General features: G+C 53.0%; 1 protein-coding gene across 2 annotated transcripts in view; it reads left to right on the forward strand.

Moving 5' to 3' along the window:
• Positions 1-6: 6 nt before the first annotated feature.
• Positions 7-15986, forward strand: part of Tyro3 (TYRO3 protein tyrosine kinase) — a 19668-nt gene continuing 3688 nt past the window's right edge. The window contains exons 1-19 of one of the 2 annotated variants that reach the window (XM_026787733.1): positions 38-113; positions 1008-1095; positions 1731-1914; positions 2252-2352; positions 3281-3451; positions 4846-4932; positions 5672-5787; positions 8562-8739; positions 9579-9724; positions 10212-10356; positions 10721-10850; positions 10935-11035; positions 11287-11382; positions 11673-11753; positions 12363-12455; positions 12809-12930; positions 13300-13409; positions 13573-13732; positions 13939-14075. In XM_026787733.1, coding sequence (XP_026643534.1) covers positions 1742-1914; positions 2252-2352; positions 3281-3451; positions 4846-4932; positions 5672-5787; positions 8562-8739; positions 9579-9724; positions 10212-10356; positions 10721-10850; positions 10935-11035; positions 11287-11382; positions 11673-11753; positions 12363-12455; positions 12809-12930; positions 13300-13409; positions 13573-13732; positions 13939-14075 — 2147 coding nt within the window. In that variant the 5' untranslated portion in view covers positions 38-113; positions 1008-1095; positions 1731-1741. Of the gene's footprint in view, positions 114-1007; positions 1096-1730; positions 1915-2251; positions 2353-3280; positions 3452-4845; positions 4933-5671; positions 5788-8561; positions 8740-9578; positions 9725-10211; positions 10357-10720; positions 10851-10934; positions 11036-11286; positions 11383-11672; positions 11754-12362; positions 12456-12808; positions 12931-13299; positions 13410-13572; positions 13733-13938; positions 14076-15986 lie in introns of both variants that reach the window. The other variant, XM_005364286.2, reaches the window with a different exon arrangement.

The following is a 15986-nucleotide window of genomic DNA, read 5'->3' on the forward strand; positions in this document are numbered from 1 at the left end:
TGGTGCGGCGTCGCCGCCGATGGCGCTGAGGCGGAGCATGGGGTGGCCGGGGCTCCCGCCGCTGCTGCTGGCGGGGCTGGCCTCTCTGCTGCTCCCCGAGTCCGCGGCCGCAGGTAGGGGTGGCCCGGGAGGCGGCGGGGAGCGGGGGGCTGCCGAGCGGCATGGCTGAGAGGCGCAGCCCAGGAACGGCAGTGGGAGAGACCCGGGCCTGGGCCGGCCAGAGGTTGGGGTCGGTGGCCGGGGCTGAAAGGCCGAGGCTAGGACGCAGCGGGTGTTGGCTGCCAAACCTCCCGCTGCTGCCCCCGCCCCCAACTTTCTCGCGCCCGGGGCTGGCTGGGTGCAAAGGAAGGGAGTGAGGGGTGTGGGCAGTCGGGGGTGCTAGTACTGTATTTTCCCGCCTCTATCTTCCTAGTTGTTTGCTCCCTTTTCCTCAGTCTTGAGGACCCTTCTGCCTTCCGCACACCCCCGAAGGTCCCAGTCTGAAACTACGGGATCTGGGTTTGAGCACCCAGGTCTGTGTAGGTGCCGGTTTCTAAAATACCCCTGGCCGTACTCTATCTAGTTCCTGTGGCCCTTGGCGCTCCCGGAAACCCGAATGTCGAAGAGCTTGGGCTGGGTGAAGGTTACTGGTCCTCGTGAGGATTAGCTTTACGTTGTCACATAGCCACTGAGGCATTTCCCCGAGACAGGAGGGCAGCACCTTTGTCCGCAAGTTCCCACTACACACATCTGGAACCACTGGGTGTAGAAGGGGTGTGAGGCTATTTCTCCTTTTTCTGGGAGAGAGTAAGGAGTAGGGTAGAGACAAGGTTCAGGGCAGCAGACTTCCAGGAGGCATTTCTTAAAACTGAGTTCCTTGCTACATTAGTCTCTGAAGGAGGGGAAGAGAGAGTGGAAAGTAGATACAGATTTCTAGGTGCGTTTCTGATGCTCGGTGAGCCCAGGAATTTACCTAGGGTTACACAGTAAAGCGCTGGGAGAAACAGGTCTGGATTTTATTTATGCAGATACTTCACCTGCCCGTCTGTTTAAAAACATTAGAGGAGACCCTTGCCTGAGGAGGATACGTGGGCCTCGTTGATGCCACACTGGCTGGTGAGGGGGGTGTCTTAGGCTCCTGCTTAGGGCCCCACCTCTCCCTTCTGCCTCCCATTTTCCTAGCTCCCGCCCCTGCACACATTCAGGTATTAATAGAGCAGGCGGCTGCCAGGAAGGCTGCCATGTGTTTGATCTGACGTGGTTTTGGAGCCATATGTTCCCCGCTTCAGGGGAGCACTCCCTCCTTCCTCCCTTCGTTTGGTGGGGTGCAGGGGTACTGGCAGCAGTTCAGGGGCTTGACTGACACCCTGGGCACAGAGCTGGCAGCCTGTTGCACTGGCTGGGTGGAGCAGTCATTTCCGAGGCAGTGCCGGCTCCAGGAGGTGACGAGTCTCCACTGTCACTCCAGCTCAGTTCGCCTCCTGGTGATTGGGTAATAGGGAGCTATGGGGAAGGGGTTCTTAGTTCTAAAGGAGCTGGGCAGTGACAGAAAATTAGAGGTCTGTCGTGCCCTTTCTCCCAACCTGGTTCTGACTACCTTCCTTCAAATAGAGTCCTGTCTCTGCTTCCTTGGCCGTGGCCGAGAATGAGCCTTCTAGCTTAGACACCGCTTTCTAGAAGAGAATGGGAGATGTTCCCAGAGACACGGGCTAGCTCCATCAGACCGACACATTCTCTTTCCCATCCCTCAGGCCTGAAGCTCATGGGAGCCCCAGTGAAGATGACAGTGTCTCAGGGGCAGCCAGTAAGGATCAACTGTAGCGTGGAGGGGATGGAGGACCCCGACATACACTGGATGAAGGATGGGACTGTGGTCCAGAATGCAAGCCAGGTGTCCATCTCAATAAGCGACCAGTACTGGATTGGCTTACTCAGGTGCAGGACTGTGGTGTGGGATGAGAGCCGTGGGGACAGACAGCCTGTGCCCATTTCATAAGGGCCTGGGAACTGAGGCTGTGCTGATGTCTAGAGGTCTGTGGTTTTAAAATTTGACAAGCCATGGAACCTTCTAGAGACTGGCCATGCTAAACCCATTAAGTTTGCTCAGGGTCTCATGTAGCACTGGGTGGTGTGGAGCTCATTCTCTCTATATATAGACAAGTCTAGCCTCAAACTCACAGTCCACTTGCCTCAGCCTCTAGGGTGCTGGGATTAAAGGCTCTGCCTCTCTTGACTCTGAGAAGTAAGCCTGCCTGATCTCCTGTCTCCACAGTCTGAAGTCAGTGGAGCGGTCTGATGCCGGCCTGTACTGGTGCCAGGTGAAGGATGGGGGAGAAACCAAGACCTCTCAGTCAGTATGGCTCACCGTGGAAGGTGAGGAGCTGTGTGGGCCATTTGGCTTGGAGCTAAGAGCTATACCTCTACAGAAGAGAACTCAGAGCAAGCTCGGCTGCCCTACTGTCTCCTGTGGCCTAGGCTCTAGGCCAGTGGTTCTCACCCTACCTAATGCTTCGTTCCACCCTTTGATAGAGTTCCCCATGTTGTGGTGACCCTCAACCATAATGCTACTTCATAACTGTAATTTTGCTATGGATATTAATCGTAATTTAAATGTTTCTGGAGATAGACTGTTTGCCAAAGGGGTCGTGATCCACATGTTGGAAACCACTGCTCTAGGCTAATTCAGACAGACATCAGGGACTCCACCTGCTGGAGTTTGGATGTCTAAGAACCAAGGAGGCCGCTAGGACCCACAATCTCTGACGTCCAGTCTGTGACAGCCTTCTGAGCAACAAACTGTCAAGTGTTCATGAGAAGCTGGACCTCGTTCTGCCGAGAGGACCTAGGGAAAGGGGAGGGGTGGGGGAGAGGAAGGAGGCTCCACAGCTGCTGGAGCTCAGAGCTGTTCAGCCCTGGAAAACAAAGTGACTAAGAAAGTAACAAAGGGCCCTGAACAGGAGCTGGGGCCTGCCAGCAGAACTCTGCTAAAGCTCCCACCCACTCCCCCTCCCAGGGTGCTCCTCCCCCCACCTCCCCACCCCAGCCTCTCCAGTGTTCTGAGAAGGGCTGTCAGAGCAGGTCTGGGAAGGGACTGTGGGGGCTGTGGCAGCAAAAAAAAAAGAAGACGGTGAAAACAAAGGCCACGCTGCCCCCTCCCCACACCTCGGCCTGTTTGCGGCTGACCCTTCGCTAGGGTCCTGTGGTGTGGGCCGTACAGAGTAGTTCAAATGGAAATGAACTTGTGATTTGAACGGCAGGAAGCTAAGAGGTGGCTGGGCTAACACCCCTTTTTTCTCCCTAGGTGTGCCATTCTTCACAGTGGAACCAAAAGATCTGGCAGTGCCACCCAATGCCCCTTTCCAACTGTCTTGTGAGGCCGTGGGTCCTCCGGAACCTGTAACCATTTTCTGGTGGAGAGGACTCACTAAGGTTGGGGGACCCGCCCCCTCTCCCTCTGTTTTAAATGTGACAGGTGAGCAACCTCAGGAGGGGGCTTCTAGCAGAGAGCGCTGGGTCCCTGCCTGGAGGAGGGAGCATTATAGAGTTGGGATGTGCATAAAGCCAAGTTTGTTGTTTGAGCGGCCAGAGCAAATCCCAGTGTCCGGTGCGTGAGCCATGCCATTGCTGAGCTCATTAGTCAGGTGTGCCGAGCTGGCGAGGAGGGCTGATTAGGTGTGTTCCTGCTGTGTGTGCTTACCGAGGGTGCTGGGACCTTCTTGCCTCACCCACGGCAGTCTGGTCCTCTCACAGCTGCTGGCCCTGAGGGAGGAACTGTATGAGATCAGGGGCACCCATCCTCCCCCCCTCCCCAGGGAAGGAGCCAGAAACCAGCCCACGCAGAGCTAAGGAGGAGTGTCTGGCAAACTGGGAGAGGACTCAGGCTATAGAAAGGGAAATGGGGGAGGGTAAAGGGGAGAGAGGCCAGCATCAAAATACAGGGCCTCCTCACCTGACGGCCCTTTCTACAAAATTCCCAATCTGTTCCTCTCCCTCTACAGTTATACCCCAAGCAGTCACACCTGCACAGTCTCCCAGACCCTCGAGATCCTGGGCATATTCACCACATTTTGTGAGACTTGCCAGTCTGCGAAACTAAGTGTACTTTTTCCAGTTGAGGCTTGAACTGTGCAAAATAGCTGAGTCTGAGCATGAAAGGGAAGTCCCCAGGGATCTGAATTGTGATGGACGATAGGACCTGCTGGTGCCAGGGCAGGACCTGTTCAGAGAGGAGGCTGGGCTCGCAGCTTTCAGCTTCTCTCCAGATGTGCGGGGTAAGGACCCTCAGGCAGCCAGCCCTGTAATAATAACAACTCAGTGGAACTCCCGAACTCCTGCTGCATAGACCACACTGTGCTGGGCACCACAGGGAATGGAAGGGAAACAAAGGGATCGAAGCTACTTTTCCAGCCCCCAAAGAATTGAGGATGGTTGGTTAGGCATGGTACATGCATGAGGAGCAAAGTCTCACAAAGCTAAGGATCTCCAATGTGACAGTGGCAGGCAGAGAACAAACAAAAGGGCTCTGGTATGCACAATCAAGGAGTTGTCAGAGAAGGGAGGTGCCCTGTGCTGTTTGTGGGAGATGAGATTGAGGTGGGAGGCACGGTTCTAACATTTCTCTGAGCTCTCACTGTGTGCTGTGCACTTCAAATCAATTACCTGATTCTTAACAATTCTCCCATTCGACAGATGGGGAAACAGAACACCATCCAAGCCCATTCTGCTGTACCCCACTGGCCACCCCCTTCCTTGGGCTGGAGGGGCGTCTAAGGTGTTCTGGGGGAGAGCCTACATTGGAGTCCCTTCTTCCCTAAACTCACCCAGTGGGGGTTGCTGTTGGGACTAACTAAGGTTTTCTGGCCCCAGGAGTGACCCAGCGCACAGAGTTTTCTTGTGAAGCTCACAACATAAAAGGCTTGGCTACTTCCCGACCAGCCATTATTCGCCTTCAAGGTAGGGGGACACAGGCCGGGATAGGGAGGGAGGAGCGGGGGGGGGGGGCTGGAGGACAGGGGCCGACTCAGTCAGCTGTCTAGCAGTAGAATTGGCTGGCTTACCAGCTTGCATCAGCTCTGCAGGAATCTCCAGGTGAGGGGTGATTGGCGAGCTCCCATTCCTAGTGGGAGCACCTGAGACCCTGCCACAGCAGAGACAAGAATAGAATCCTGACGTCACAGCAGATTTCCCATCACGAAGCAGAGTCCCTGGGCGGGAGGGAAGGTTGGAGCCAGCAGGAGATGGTCAAGGCTTTTATTCAACCTTGTTTCTGTCTCTGGTATAGAGGGAAGGGGAGTGGGAGCAGCAGGCTAGCAGGGTACCCAAAGTGTTGGTGCAGAGGGGGAGGGGAGAGGGAGGAGAGAAGCTAGCTAGTGTACAAAGGTGTTTCTCTGTAGAAGCCGGCCAGTTGCCTGTTTCCCCTTGGTAGCCCCAGAACACCCCTCCCCCACCTTATTCTTCAGTCAGGGCCCTTTATCCGCTAAGGCAGCTTCTGCCCTCAGCCTAGGCACTTTCCCAGGTGTGAATAACAGTGCTCTACCGGTAGCTGGTTTATGCTCCCCTATGCCTTGAACATGCTGAGTAGCCATCTTTAGGGGGTGCTCCATGCCCTAGGACGAATTCAAGGCTTGACTCCTATGCCTTCCTTCCTCCTCTCATATCTTACTGGACACTGACACTCAGTCCCTATCTACAGCACCACCTGCAGCTCCCTTCAACATCACAGTGACGACCATCTCCAGCCGCAATGCTAGCGTGGCCTGGGTGCCGGGTGCCGACGGGTTAGCTCTGCTCCATTCCTGTACGGTGCAGGTAGGCTCTCACTGACTGCTCATTCTGGCTGCAGTGTGTGACAGCTGTCCCTTAACTAGGCCTGCCTGGTACTCTGGGTCTGAAGTACATGCTGCTTCTCGGTAGAAAGAGCCCAGGGACAGAAAGAGTCTTCTGTCCCTGACTTTAGTAACAGGGGCTCAAAGCCTATGCCTTCTTTATATTAGAAAGCAGGTCCAGAGCAGACGGGGGCAGCTGTCTTAAAATTAGCTCTGTAGACCAGGCTGGCCCCAAACTCACAGAGCTCTGCTTCTGCTTCCCAAGTGCTGGAATTAAAGGCATGGGCCACCAACCAGCTGGCTGGGAGATTATTCTTTCTTTCAATTTATTCCTCCCTTTCAGGGCTGGGGATCAAATCTGGCCTCTCACATAGTAGGCAAACCCTATACCATCAAGCTCAAAGAGTTTTTCTTGTAACATATCTGATATTTTTCCCTTTCATATCCTGCCACTGCCCCTAAAGAGAACATGAGGGCCAGGAGGGGTCCTGAACCCTGGTGAATAGAAAAGGTAGGGAGGGTTGATAGCACTCTATTCAAAGGGGATTTAATGAGAACCTTATCTGTCTGTCTGTCTGTCTGTCTGTCTGTCTGTCTGTCTATCTGTCCATCTATTCATCCTGTACTGGGGACAAACCCAGGGCGTTGCACATGCTAAGCAAACACTCTATGTATTCCCAGTCCTTTAGTGAGAACCTTTGAAACTTCTAATTAAGTCCCCAAGGCAGGATGGGCCCTCCCCTAGCTTCACCCTGGCCATAGCCCTTTGTCCCTGGGCAGAGTCTGCAGGGCAAAGGGGACAAGCTTATCTGGACATCCTAACTGCCAGGTAACACTCTTATGCATTAGAATGTCTTGCCCTGGGTGCCCTGGCTCCTGGCCCATCCTCCCAAAGGTGGGTACTTTCTGTGCCATGGGTACTTCTTTGTCTAATCGCAGCCACAGGGGGTGGGTAGGTGGGTGGGAGCAGTCAGCATTGTCCATTGCCATGCGTTGGAAGGCCCTCATGGTGTAGATTCATTCCTGGGGCCCAGCTTTTCCCGGGCTACCACACGCAAGGATTTGGAGGATTACAAATGGAAACCTAACCTTCCAGGTGGTTTTGAGCCAGGCATGGTTTTACTCACCTATAATCCTAGCACTTGGGAGGTAGAGTCAGCAGTTCAAAGCCAGCCTGGGCTATGTAAGACCTTGCCCCTGCTCCCCAAAGAGGTGGTGGGGAGTCGGGGAATACCTGGAGATGTAGCTCAGTTGATAGAGTGCTTGCCTAGCATGTAGGAAGCCCTGGGTTCTATCCCCAGCACCACCTAAAATAAATCAGGCTTGGTGACAGACACTTCTAATCCAGCACTCAGGAGGCTCAAGGATAGTCTCTTTTTATTTTTTTATCTCTTTTGTTTTGTTTTCGAGACGATCTATCTGTCTAGCCCCGGCTGACCTGAAACTTGTTTTGTAGATCAGGCTGGCCTCAAACTCACAGAATCTGCCTGCCTCCGCCTCCTGAGTGCTGGGATCACAGGCATGCGCCACCACCACCTGACTCAAGGATATTCTTGGCTATAGAATGAATTCAGGCCTAGCTTCAGCTACGTGAGGCCTTCTTAGAGGAAGGGAAAGAGAGAATATGGCAATGAAATATGGCTAGTGCTGTAGTGCAGCCAAGCGGTACTCACTTAGTGTAGCATATGTAAGGCCTGGCACTTGGTCCCCAGCACTTCTAAATAAATAGGTAAGTTGAATGTCTGTGTGTGTGTGTGTGTGTGTGTGTGTGTGTGTGTGTGTGTGTGAGTGAAGGAATGCCAGGGATTGAACTCAGGGCATTTGAGTATCTATTGACTTCTCTGCACTGAGCTGCACCCCTAGAACACACATAGGCCATCAGGCCTTCTTTGGACTCTTGTCCTGGGCCTCCAGAATGTAAAGTAGGAAGCAGGTTCAAAGAGCCCTTGCTCCCCGTTGTCCTTGGAAAGCTCTGAGCTTTGGTGGTGAGTCAACAGAGATGGCGGATATCTGAAGCAGTCGAGCACTAAGTACAAATTGGCAAGCAGAGGTTTTGAAGTTGCCGAGACATCAAGAAAGTGACACTAAACCTGTCATAGTGGTGCCCGCTTTTAATTCCAGCACTTGGGGAAGGTGAGGCTGGTGGGTCTCTGAGTTCAAGGCCATCCTGGTCTACAGAGTGAGTTTCAAAACCACCAGAGTCGGCCGGGCGATGGTGGCGCACGCCTTTAATCCCAGCACTTGGGAGGCAGAGGCACGCAGATCTCTGTGAGTTCGAGACCAGCCTGGTCTACAGAGCTAGTTCCAGGACAGGCTCCAAAGCCACAGAGAAACCCTGTCTCAAAAAAAAAAAAAAAAAAAAACAAAAAAAACCCCACCAGAGTCACACAGAGAGAAACCCTGTCTCAAAAACAACAGCAAAAGGGACACTGGTCCTGCCTCTCCTCCTTGCTGGGTATTGGAGTCAGGGCCTCACCCATGAGCAATCAACCGCCGGGATTGTGTGCAGTCTCAGAATAACTAGGACTTCTCAGGGAACAGCAGGTCATTCCAAGCAAGAGGATCAGCATCTGTGAAAGAGAGGTTGAACCTGGTTTGGTCTTGTGGAGACAAGTTGGGGCAGGTGTTTGCTGACAGAGTTAGAGGAAACATTTGTTCAAGCCATATCTAACCAGTCTTCCATCTCAGAGACCTTATCTGATATCAATTTTGTGCTTTTCTGTTTTTGTTTTGTTTTTGTTTCTGTTTTTCCTGAAGGTGGCACAAGCCCCAGGAGACTGGGAGGTCCTGGCTGTCGTGGTTCCAGTGCCACCCTTTACCTGCCTGCTTCGGGACTTGGCCCCTGCCACCAACTACAGCCTTAGGGTGCGCTGTGCCAATGCCTTGGGGCCTTCCCCCTATGCTGACTGGGTGCCCTTTCAGACAAAGGGCCTAGGTAAGAAACTCAGCAAGAGGGATAAGACTGGAGAGGGAAGGCGTCAATCAATCAGCACTTATTGAGCACCTACTGCATACCATTTGTATCTAGTTCTTATGGGAGGAACAGATAGATAAGCAAACTGGAAACTATGGGACAGTATGGTAAGAGTACTCCAGGGGGTCAAGCAGAATCCTCTACAGAGGGCTAGAATTCAGCTCCCTGATGGATCCTTTGGCCTAGCATTCAGGAGGCCCTGGTTTCAATCCCCTGTACCTCTTTAAAAAAGAAAAAAAATCCCTCTGGGATGACCGGCCTTCTGACATTGTGACACAAGGGTCATCTATAGAGTCCAGACTGGAGAACCACAGAATTGAGTTTTAAAAAAAAAGAAAACTCATGTTTTAAGTGTGTTTATGATTCTGTTCATTTATAAGGCTCCTGAGCTCCGGGGTTGGAAAGGCCTGGGCAACAGAGGCGTGAGTGAGGTTTGCAGGATAAGAAGGAGCCCTGTAGACGTTTTGTGGGAAAGTGCAGCAAAGTAGAGCCGCACAGCCAGTCAAAGAACGCTCTGCCTGGGAATTTGCTTGTTGTTCTCTAGCTGTTAAAAGAGGCCGGGTGGGGGAAGGGCCAAACAGTACCAGGGTGCTGAAGAGCAGCACTGTAGAGATGTGGGGGCTGGGCCACTTCTGTCCTGCCAGGCTGCCCTCTCCCAGCACAGGGGATGTTAGCTGTCGCAGCTGGGAGGCAAGCCCTTTCCTCACCCTCTGCTTTCTGAACTCCTGAGCTCTTGGTTTGTGTGGGATAATGATGGTGGAAAAGTAGGGATGCTGATAAGTTACTTTCTTTGGGTATAGCACCAGCCAGAGCTCCCCAGAATCTCCATGCCATTCGTACCGACTCTGGCCTTATCCTGGAATGGGAAGAAGTGATCCCTGAGGACCCTGGAGAAGGCCCCCTGGGACCTTATAAATTGTCCTGGGTCCAAGAAAATGGAACTCAGGTAAGGGAGACAGCCCTCTCTGCTTGTTTGCTTTGCAGTGCTGGAGGGCCTGGGCCTCCTACAGCACCAGGGAATACCCTTCACACACACACACACACACACACACACACACACACACACACACACCCGCAAGGCCAGCTCCCTGTCCCATTGGTTTGTATCTAGGGCTGGGATAGCCCTGTGGCCACTTTGTATGCAAAGCAGGAAGCCTATTCCTGTCACTACAAAAGGGGGTGGGGGTCTGGAGCACAGATAAAGCTTTGTCTCCAGCCCCTGCTCTACTTCCTCTCCTCCAGGGATGAGGCCTCTTCCCTGCACTTGGGCAGGAATGTGGTGATGCTCAGGAGGTTGTGTGCTACAGCCCCCCCATCACTCACTGTACCCCAAAAGGTTCCCAGATTCCTGGCTGAACTTTTTTTCTGCCCTCCAATCCCAGCTGGAGGCTTCCCCAGACTCAGTGTGGGGGTGGGGCTTTCCCTGGCTGCAGGATGAGCTGATGGTGGAAGGGACCAGGGCCAATCTGACTGGCTGGGATCCCCAGAAGGACCTGATTTTGCGCGTGTGTGTCTCCAATGCAGTTGGCTATGGGCCCTGGAGTCAGCCACTGGTGGTGTCTTCTCATGACCATGCAGGTAAGGCTTGGGGAGTCAAGGCTTTCAAGGATAACAGACTGAAGAGAGGAGGCAGGCGACACCTCTCTTTCCAGTGCAGCCTCCCAAGTTAACGAGTCCAGGAGTTGAGCCCGGGCTTGGTGTTTTTAGCTTGGTTTTCCTGCCTTTGCTTTGGTCACCCTGCAGGTCACAGCAACCAGGGTCTGTCAGAGCTCAGGTAGAAACTGTCGGGTCTTGCTCTAGGGTCTCTTTCACTTGTCCCTCTTCTCAACTTGGGAAGCCAAGAAGACTTTTGTTAAGGCTAGTTGAGGCAGCCATCTGGGAAAGTTCTAAAAGGACATTTTGGTGTCGGCCTGGCTCATGTCATTGCCTTTCCCTCCCACAGGAAGGCAGGGCCCTCCCCATAGCCGCACATCCTGGGTGCCTGTGGTCCTCGGGGTGCTTACCGCCCTGATCACTGCTGCTGCCTTGGCCCTTATCCTGCTTCGAAAGAGGCGAAAGGAAACACGGTTCGGGTAAGGAAATGGGACTGTGGAGAGTGAAGTGTCCGCGGTAATGCAGGCCTGGGGGTTTACCTGAAGTCCTGGATTCCTCTTCAGGCAAGCCTTTGACAGTGTCATGGCCGGAGGGGAACCAGCTGTACACTTCCGGGCAGCTCGGTCTTTCAATCGAGAAAGGCCTGAACGCATTGAGGCCACACGTGAGTGATGGAGGATCATGGAAGGGAGAAGACAGACTGTCTTATGACCCTACCTTTTTCCTCATTAATCCAGCTAAAGTAGCTGAACCTTGACAAGTCCCAGAGTAACGAAACAGACACTGAAGTGCCTGGTAGAGCTTACAATACGGGAGATCCAGGCTCTGTGCTGGGGACAGGGAGCTGGGTGGCGATAGCAGCCCGGAGTGTGGGTGTGACTACTCTCCTGCCCCTTTCTCACCTCCTCCCTGCAGTGGACAGCCTGGGCATCAGCGATGAATTGAAGGACAAGCTGGAGGATGTCCTCATCCCAGAGCAGCAGTTCACCCTCGGCCGGATGTTGGGCAAAGGTGTGGGGGCTCTGCAGGGACTAGCATGAGTTTGCCCTCTCTGAACATGTTGTTCCTGGCACTTCCAGGGTATAAATTTGGGTCAGCTCCTATAAACAAGATATACCTATCAATGCCTGATTTGGGGATATTATAAGGAATGGTGGCTGGAGGCAAGGAGGACAGGGAGCCGTTCCCAACACAGCCTCCTTTAAGAGCTTTAGGGGATGGTTTTATGACCCCATGGGGAGTCATCTGAGAGGGAAAGGAGTAGGGAGCCTGAGGTGCCTGCCCTGTCCATTGGTGCCTAGGAGAGTTTGGGTCAGTGCGGGAAGCCCAGCTGAAACAGGAAGACGGCTCCTTCGTGAAAGTAGCTGTGAAGATGCTGAAAGGTGAGTTTGACGATGGGATTTGTTGCCAGTTGGGGAGGAGGGGTAAAGGGAGTAACAGGTCCTAGAGCAGGCTGCACTTTGGCCTGAGAGTTCCCAAGGAGCTAGTTGGCACCAGCAAGGATGCTGACCGCTCCACATGACTAATTCAAAAGCATGAGCCTACACAAGGTCCATGCCCTAGCTTCGCTCTGTGTCAGCCATGACAGCCCTCTCCGTTTACTGACATGGGCTGTCAAAACCAAAGGGATGGCCAGCAATCTGCACTGGAGAGGCAGAGGCAGGGGATTGTTAGAAATCTGAGGCCAGCCTGGGCTACATAATGAGTTCCAAACCAGCCTGAGCTATGAAGCAAGACCTCCTAGCCTAAAGAAATGATTCAGTGCTGGTGAGGAGTACGGCAGAGGATCACGGGTGTGAATCCAGGCTGGACCGTCTCACACAGACAAACGCGAAGATGCATAGGAAAACATTAGCAGGCAGAGAAAATGTTGGACAGCACCGTTCCCCTGTCCCTTGTGAAGCCTGGGGCTTCTGAAGGACTGGTCTGAGGAGTCTTGGGAGGGTGTGGAGTGAATCTTGTTTCCATTCCTCCCCCTTGCTTTCTCCCAGCTGACATCATTGCCTCAAGCGACATAGAAGAGTTCCTCAGAGAAGCAGCTTGCATGAAGGAGTTTGACCATCCACACGTGGCCAAGCTTGTTGGTGAGCCCAAATGGAGGAAGCAGATATAGAATAGGGCTAAAAATATGCTCCACCAACGTGAGAGGGCCGCCTGGAGGAGAGGAGTTTGGGTACTCAGTGAGCCAGCAGGTAGTGAGTGAGGTGCTGTGAGGAGCCTCGCTCAGAACTGCTCCTGTGGGCGGAGAGGGTCAGGGAGTGGACCAGGAGCAAGGACCAGCAGGAGAGCCCTTCGTGGGTACCTGGGCAGGAACAAAAGTGCCCTGGTAGAAGAGATAGCAGCACAAGGGCTTAAAATGGAGCCAGCAGGTAGGGACTGAGGCAGGTACCTAGCTGCCCTTCTGTGCCCAGTTCTTTGACTCTCCCTTGTCTCCCAGGGGTGAGCCTCCGGAGCAGGGCTAAAGGTCGCCTCCCCATTCCCATGGTCATCCTGCCCTTCATGAAGCACGGAGACTTGCATGCATTTCTTCTCGCCTCCCGGATTGGGGAGAACCCTTTTGTGAGTGCCTCGGGTGGGGATGGCCACAAGGAACTGGGTGGGAGAGTGATGCCTAGAAAAGGGACAGAGAACCTGGGGGAGAAGAGGCTCGGTGGGCAGGGCTCAGGGAGCTATCAGGAGAGAGGGGTCCTTTCCCTGTTGAAGCCTAACTGGCACTTTTAGGTCAGGCAAAGACCTTTTGGGAAGAAGATATAGGATTCTCTACCTCTTTCTCAGGCTTGCCAAAGCTTCCTTGGGAGGCCCCTGGTCCCCTGTCTCTTTTTAATCATTCTTTAAGATGGTTTTTAGACTTTCTGGCCAGGGAGCTTTGGTCATTGTGCCCCAAGGAGTGGGTAGGTCCAACCTAAGCTTGCCCTGTCTGCCTACCAGAACCTGCCCCTCCAGACTCTGGTCCGGTTTATGGTGGACATTGCCTGTGGCATGGAGTACCTGAGCTCCCGGAACTTCATCCACCGAGACCTGGCAGCTCGGAATTGCATGTAGGAATTGTGGTGGCCTGGTGGGTGAGAGATAGTTAGTACCTCCTGGCTTCGCTAATGTCACCCCCTGCCCTGGATGGAAGCACCTATGCATGGGGATAGCCTGGCTTTGGTAAAGCTGTGGACAGGGGAAAGACTGACTGTCTTTCAACCCTCCTCTCAGGCTGGCCGAAGACATGACGGTGTGTGTGGCTGACTTTGGACTCTCCCGGAAAATCTACAGTGGGGATTATTATCGTCAGGGCTGTGCCTCCAAATTGCCTGTCAAGTGGTTGGCCCTGGAGAGCTTGGCTGACAACTTGTATACCGTACAGAGCGATGTGGTGAGCAGGGAGGCACAGTGGGGCTCGGTAATGTGAATAGGATGGATTAGTGTGTGGGTGGATGTGCAGGCCCCAAAATGGGCCAGCGAAGCTCTGCTCTCTGAGCTTTGATTACCTGAGTTAAGAGACCCCAGAATTCCAAGATCTGGCTCTGCTTAGCTCAGGAAACCTGGTAATATTCTCCCCCAACCCTGATTCTATACCAGTGGGCCTTCGGGGTGACCATGTGGGAGATCATGACTCGTGGGCAGACGCCATACGCTGGCATCGAAAATGCTGAGATTTACAACTACCTCATCGGCGGGAACCGCCTGAAACAGCCTCCGGAGTGTATGGAGGAAGTGTGAGTATACTGGGTAGAGGTTATGGGAGGAGCTTCGGCCATGCTGTAGCTGCTATCCAGGATGAGCTCAGAACCTCCACTGGACTTTGTTAGCCCTTCTTTTGGATCTGGGAGTCAAGAGTGACCTAGTCCATATTTGCCGCCAAGCTCCCTGTTTTCTCTCTCTTTCTCATCACCCCCCTTTTTTTCCTGGGAGGGGGAATGTTGAGACGGTTTCCCTAAGCAGCTGAGGTTGGCCTCAGACTCTGAATTCCCTTTGTCTCGATCCCCAGAATGCTAGAATCACAATCAAGAACGTGAACCACCCTGCCTAGCTCCTACACCATAGTTCTTGCTCCAGGCTTTTCCTGTCTCTGTTGTTTGCAGTTTCTAGAGAGCATCAGGAGCCACGAAAGGCAGAGGACAGAGTTGATTTGAGCAGTGCAGGTTTCCTGGTCACTTCTTAGGACCCCAGCTAGTCGGGAAGCCTGGCTTTAGCCCTGGGTCCTTTCACACAGGGCTATACAGGGCCCCAGAAAAAACAAGCAGCCCCTGACTATCTTTTCTTAGCCAGATCAAAGTGGGGCCCGAGCTTCTTTCTTGGTCTTGGCTTCCCCTTGAAGGAGAGGACCTGAGATCCTGGGAAGAAGGAAACTGACTCCTTTCTTTGCTGTGGAGCAGGGCGGGACTCCCACTATAGTGTAAACAAGCCCTTGTGACAGGATGACATAATTGTCACTGCCCTGAGCTGGGCCCATTAGGTATTCTACCAGGCGGTCTGTCTCTAACCCTATAAGGAAAAGGCTTATTATCTCCATTTTGTGGATGAGGAAATAGGATTAAAGAGACTAAGTAACCTTGCCAAGGTCACACGCTATTATGTGATTAATTTGGTACTTGAACCTAGATCCTTGTGGTTTTAGAGTTCATGCTCTCAACCATGAAATCAACTGTGTTTGGTCTGTTCTAGAATTACTCTCTAATTCCAGCATGGTCTAGAAGCATGAATTCATGTTCCTTTGTCCCGTGTAGCTTTGAAGTTAGAGTGCCGCAACCATGAACGGGTGGAGGGGAGTGAGCTTGAATGGTAGTGGTCTCCTCTCGGGCACTGAGAAAGAAAAAGATTTAAATCATTTAGTACCAGACCTGGTGGCACACACCCTTAATCCCAGTGCTCAGGAGGCAGAGGCAGATAGATCTCTGTAAATTCAAGGCCAGCCTGGTCTACAAATCGAGTTCTAAGACAGACAGCTAGGGAACACAGAGAAACCCTGTCTGGGAAAAAACCAAAACATTTATTTATTTATCTTGGTGTTGGGAATTGAGCTCAGGGACTGTATAGGATAAGCAAGTGCGCTATCACTGTGTTACACCCCACCCCTCACTGGAACTATAGATAGAAGGTTGAGTTGAGGAACCAGTCCTGCCCACCTATTCTTTAACTGAGCTCGGGTCTCCTTGTGGCTGTCCCAGCCTCAGCCCTCTTCTAGAGCTGCAGCTGAGCTCTGGGAAGCAGGAGAGACAGACCCTGGCTCAGCCTTCTCCCAGACTGGAGCTGCTGTTGTCAATGAAGGGTGGGCGGACACTGGCCTCCCACCAGGCAGCCTTGGAGGAAAGGTGCCAGTTGGCTTCCCGCACAGCCTTGAGAATATGTCCCAGTCTGGCCATATACCCACAGTTCTGGACTATTCCCACAGCCTGCCTGGGGTCTGGCATGATTCTTCTGCCATTGGGGCTTTGTCTAGGAGGGCTTTTTTTGTGAGACAGTCACTTGGGGCTTTTGCCATGGACAAGAGTCAGGCACTGCTGATTGCATTTTGTCTCAGACCTTTCCCATGAGGGAAGGAGTGTGTGTGTGTGTGTGTGTGTGTGTGTGTGTGTGTGTGTGTGTCCGTCCGTCCTTAGAAACAGTGGAAACTATAAGAGAATCTG

Source organism: Microtus ochrogaster (genome assembly GCF_000317375.1).
Source record: "Microtus ochrogaster isolate Prairie Vole_2 chromosome 14 unlocalized genomic scaffold, MicOch1.0 chr14_random_1, whole genome shotgun sequence".
In the NCBI taxonomy this organism is placed as follows: Eukaryota; Metazoa; Chordata; class Mammalia; order Rodentia; family Cricetidae; genus Microtus; species Microtus ochrogaster.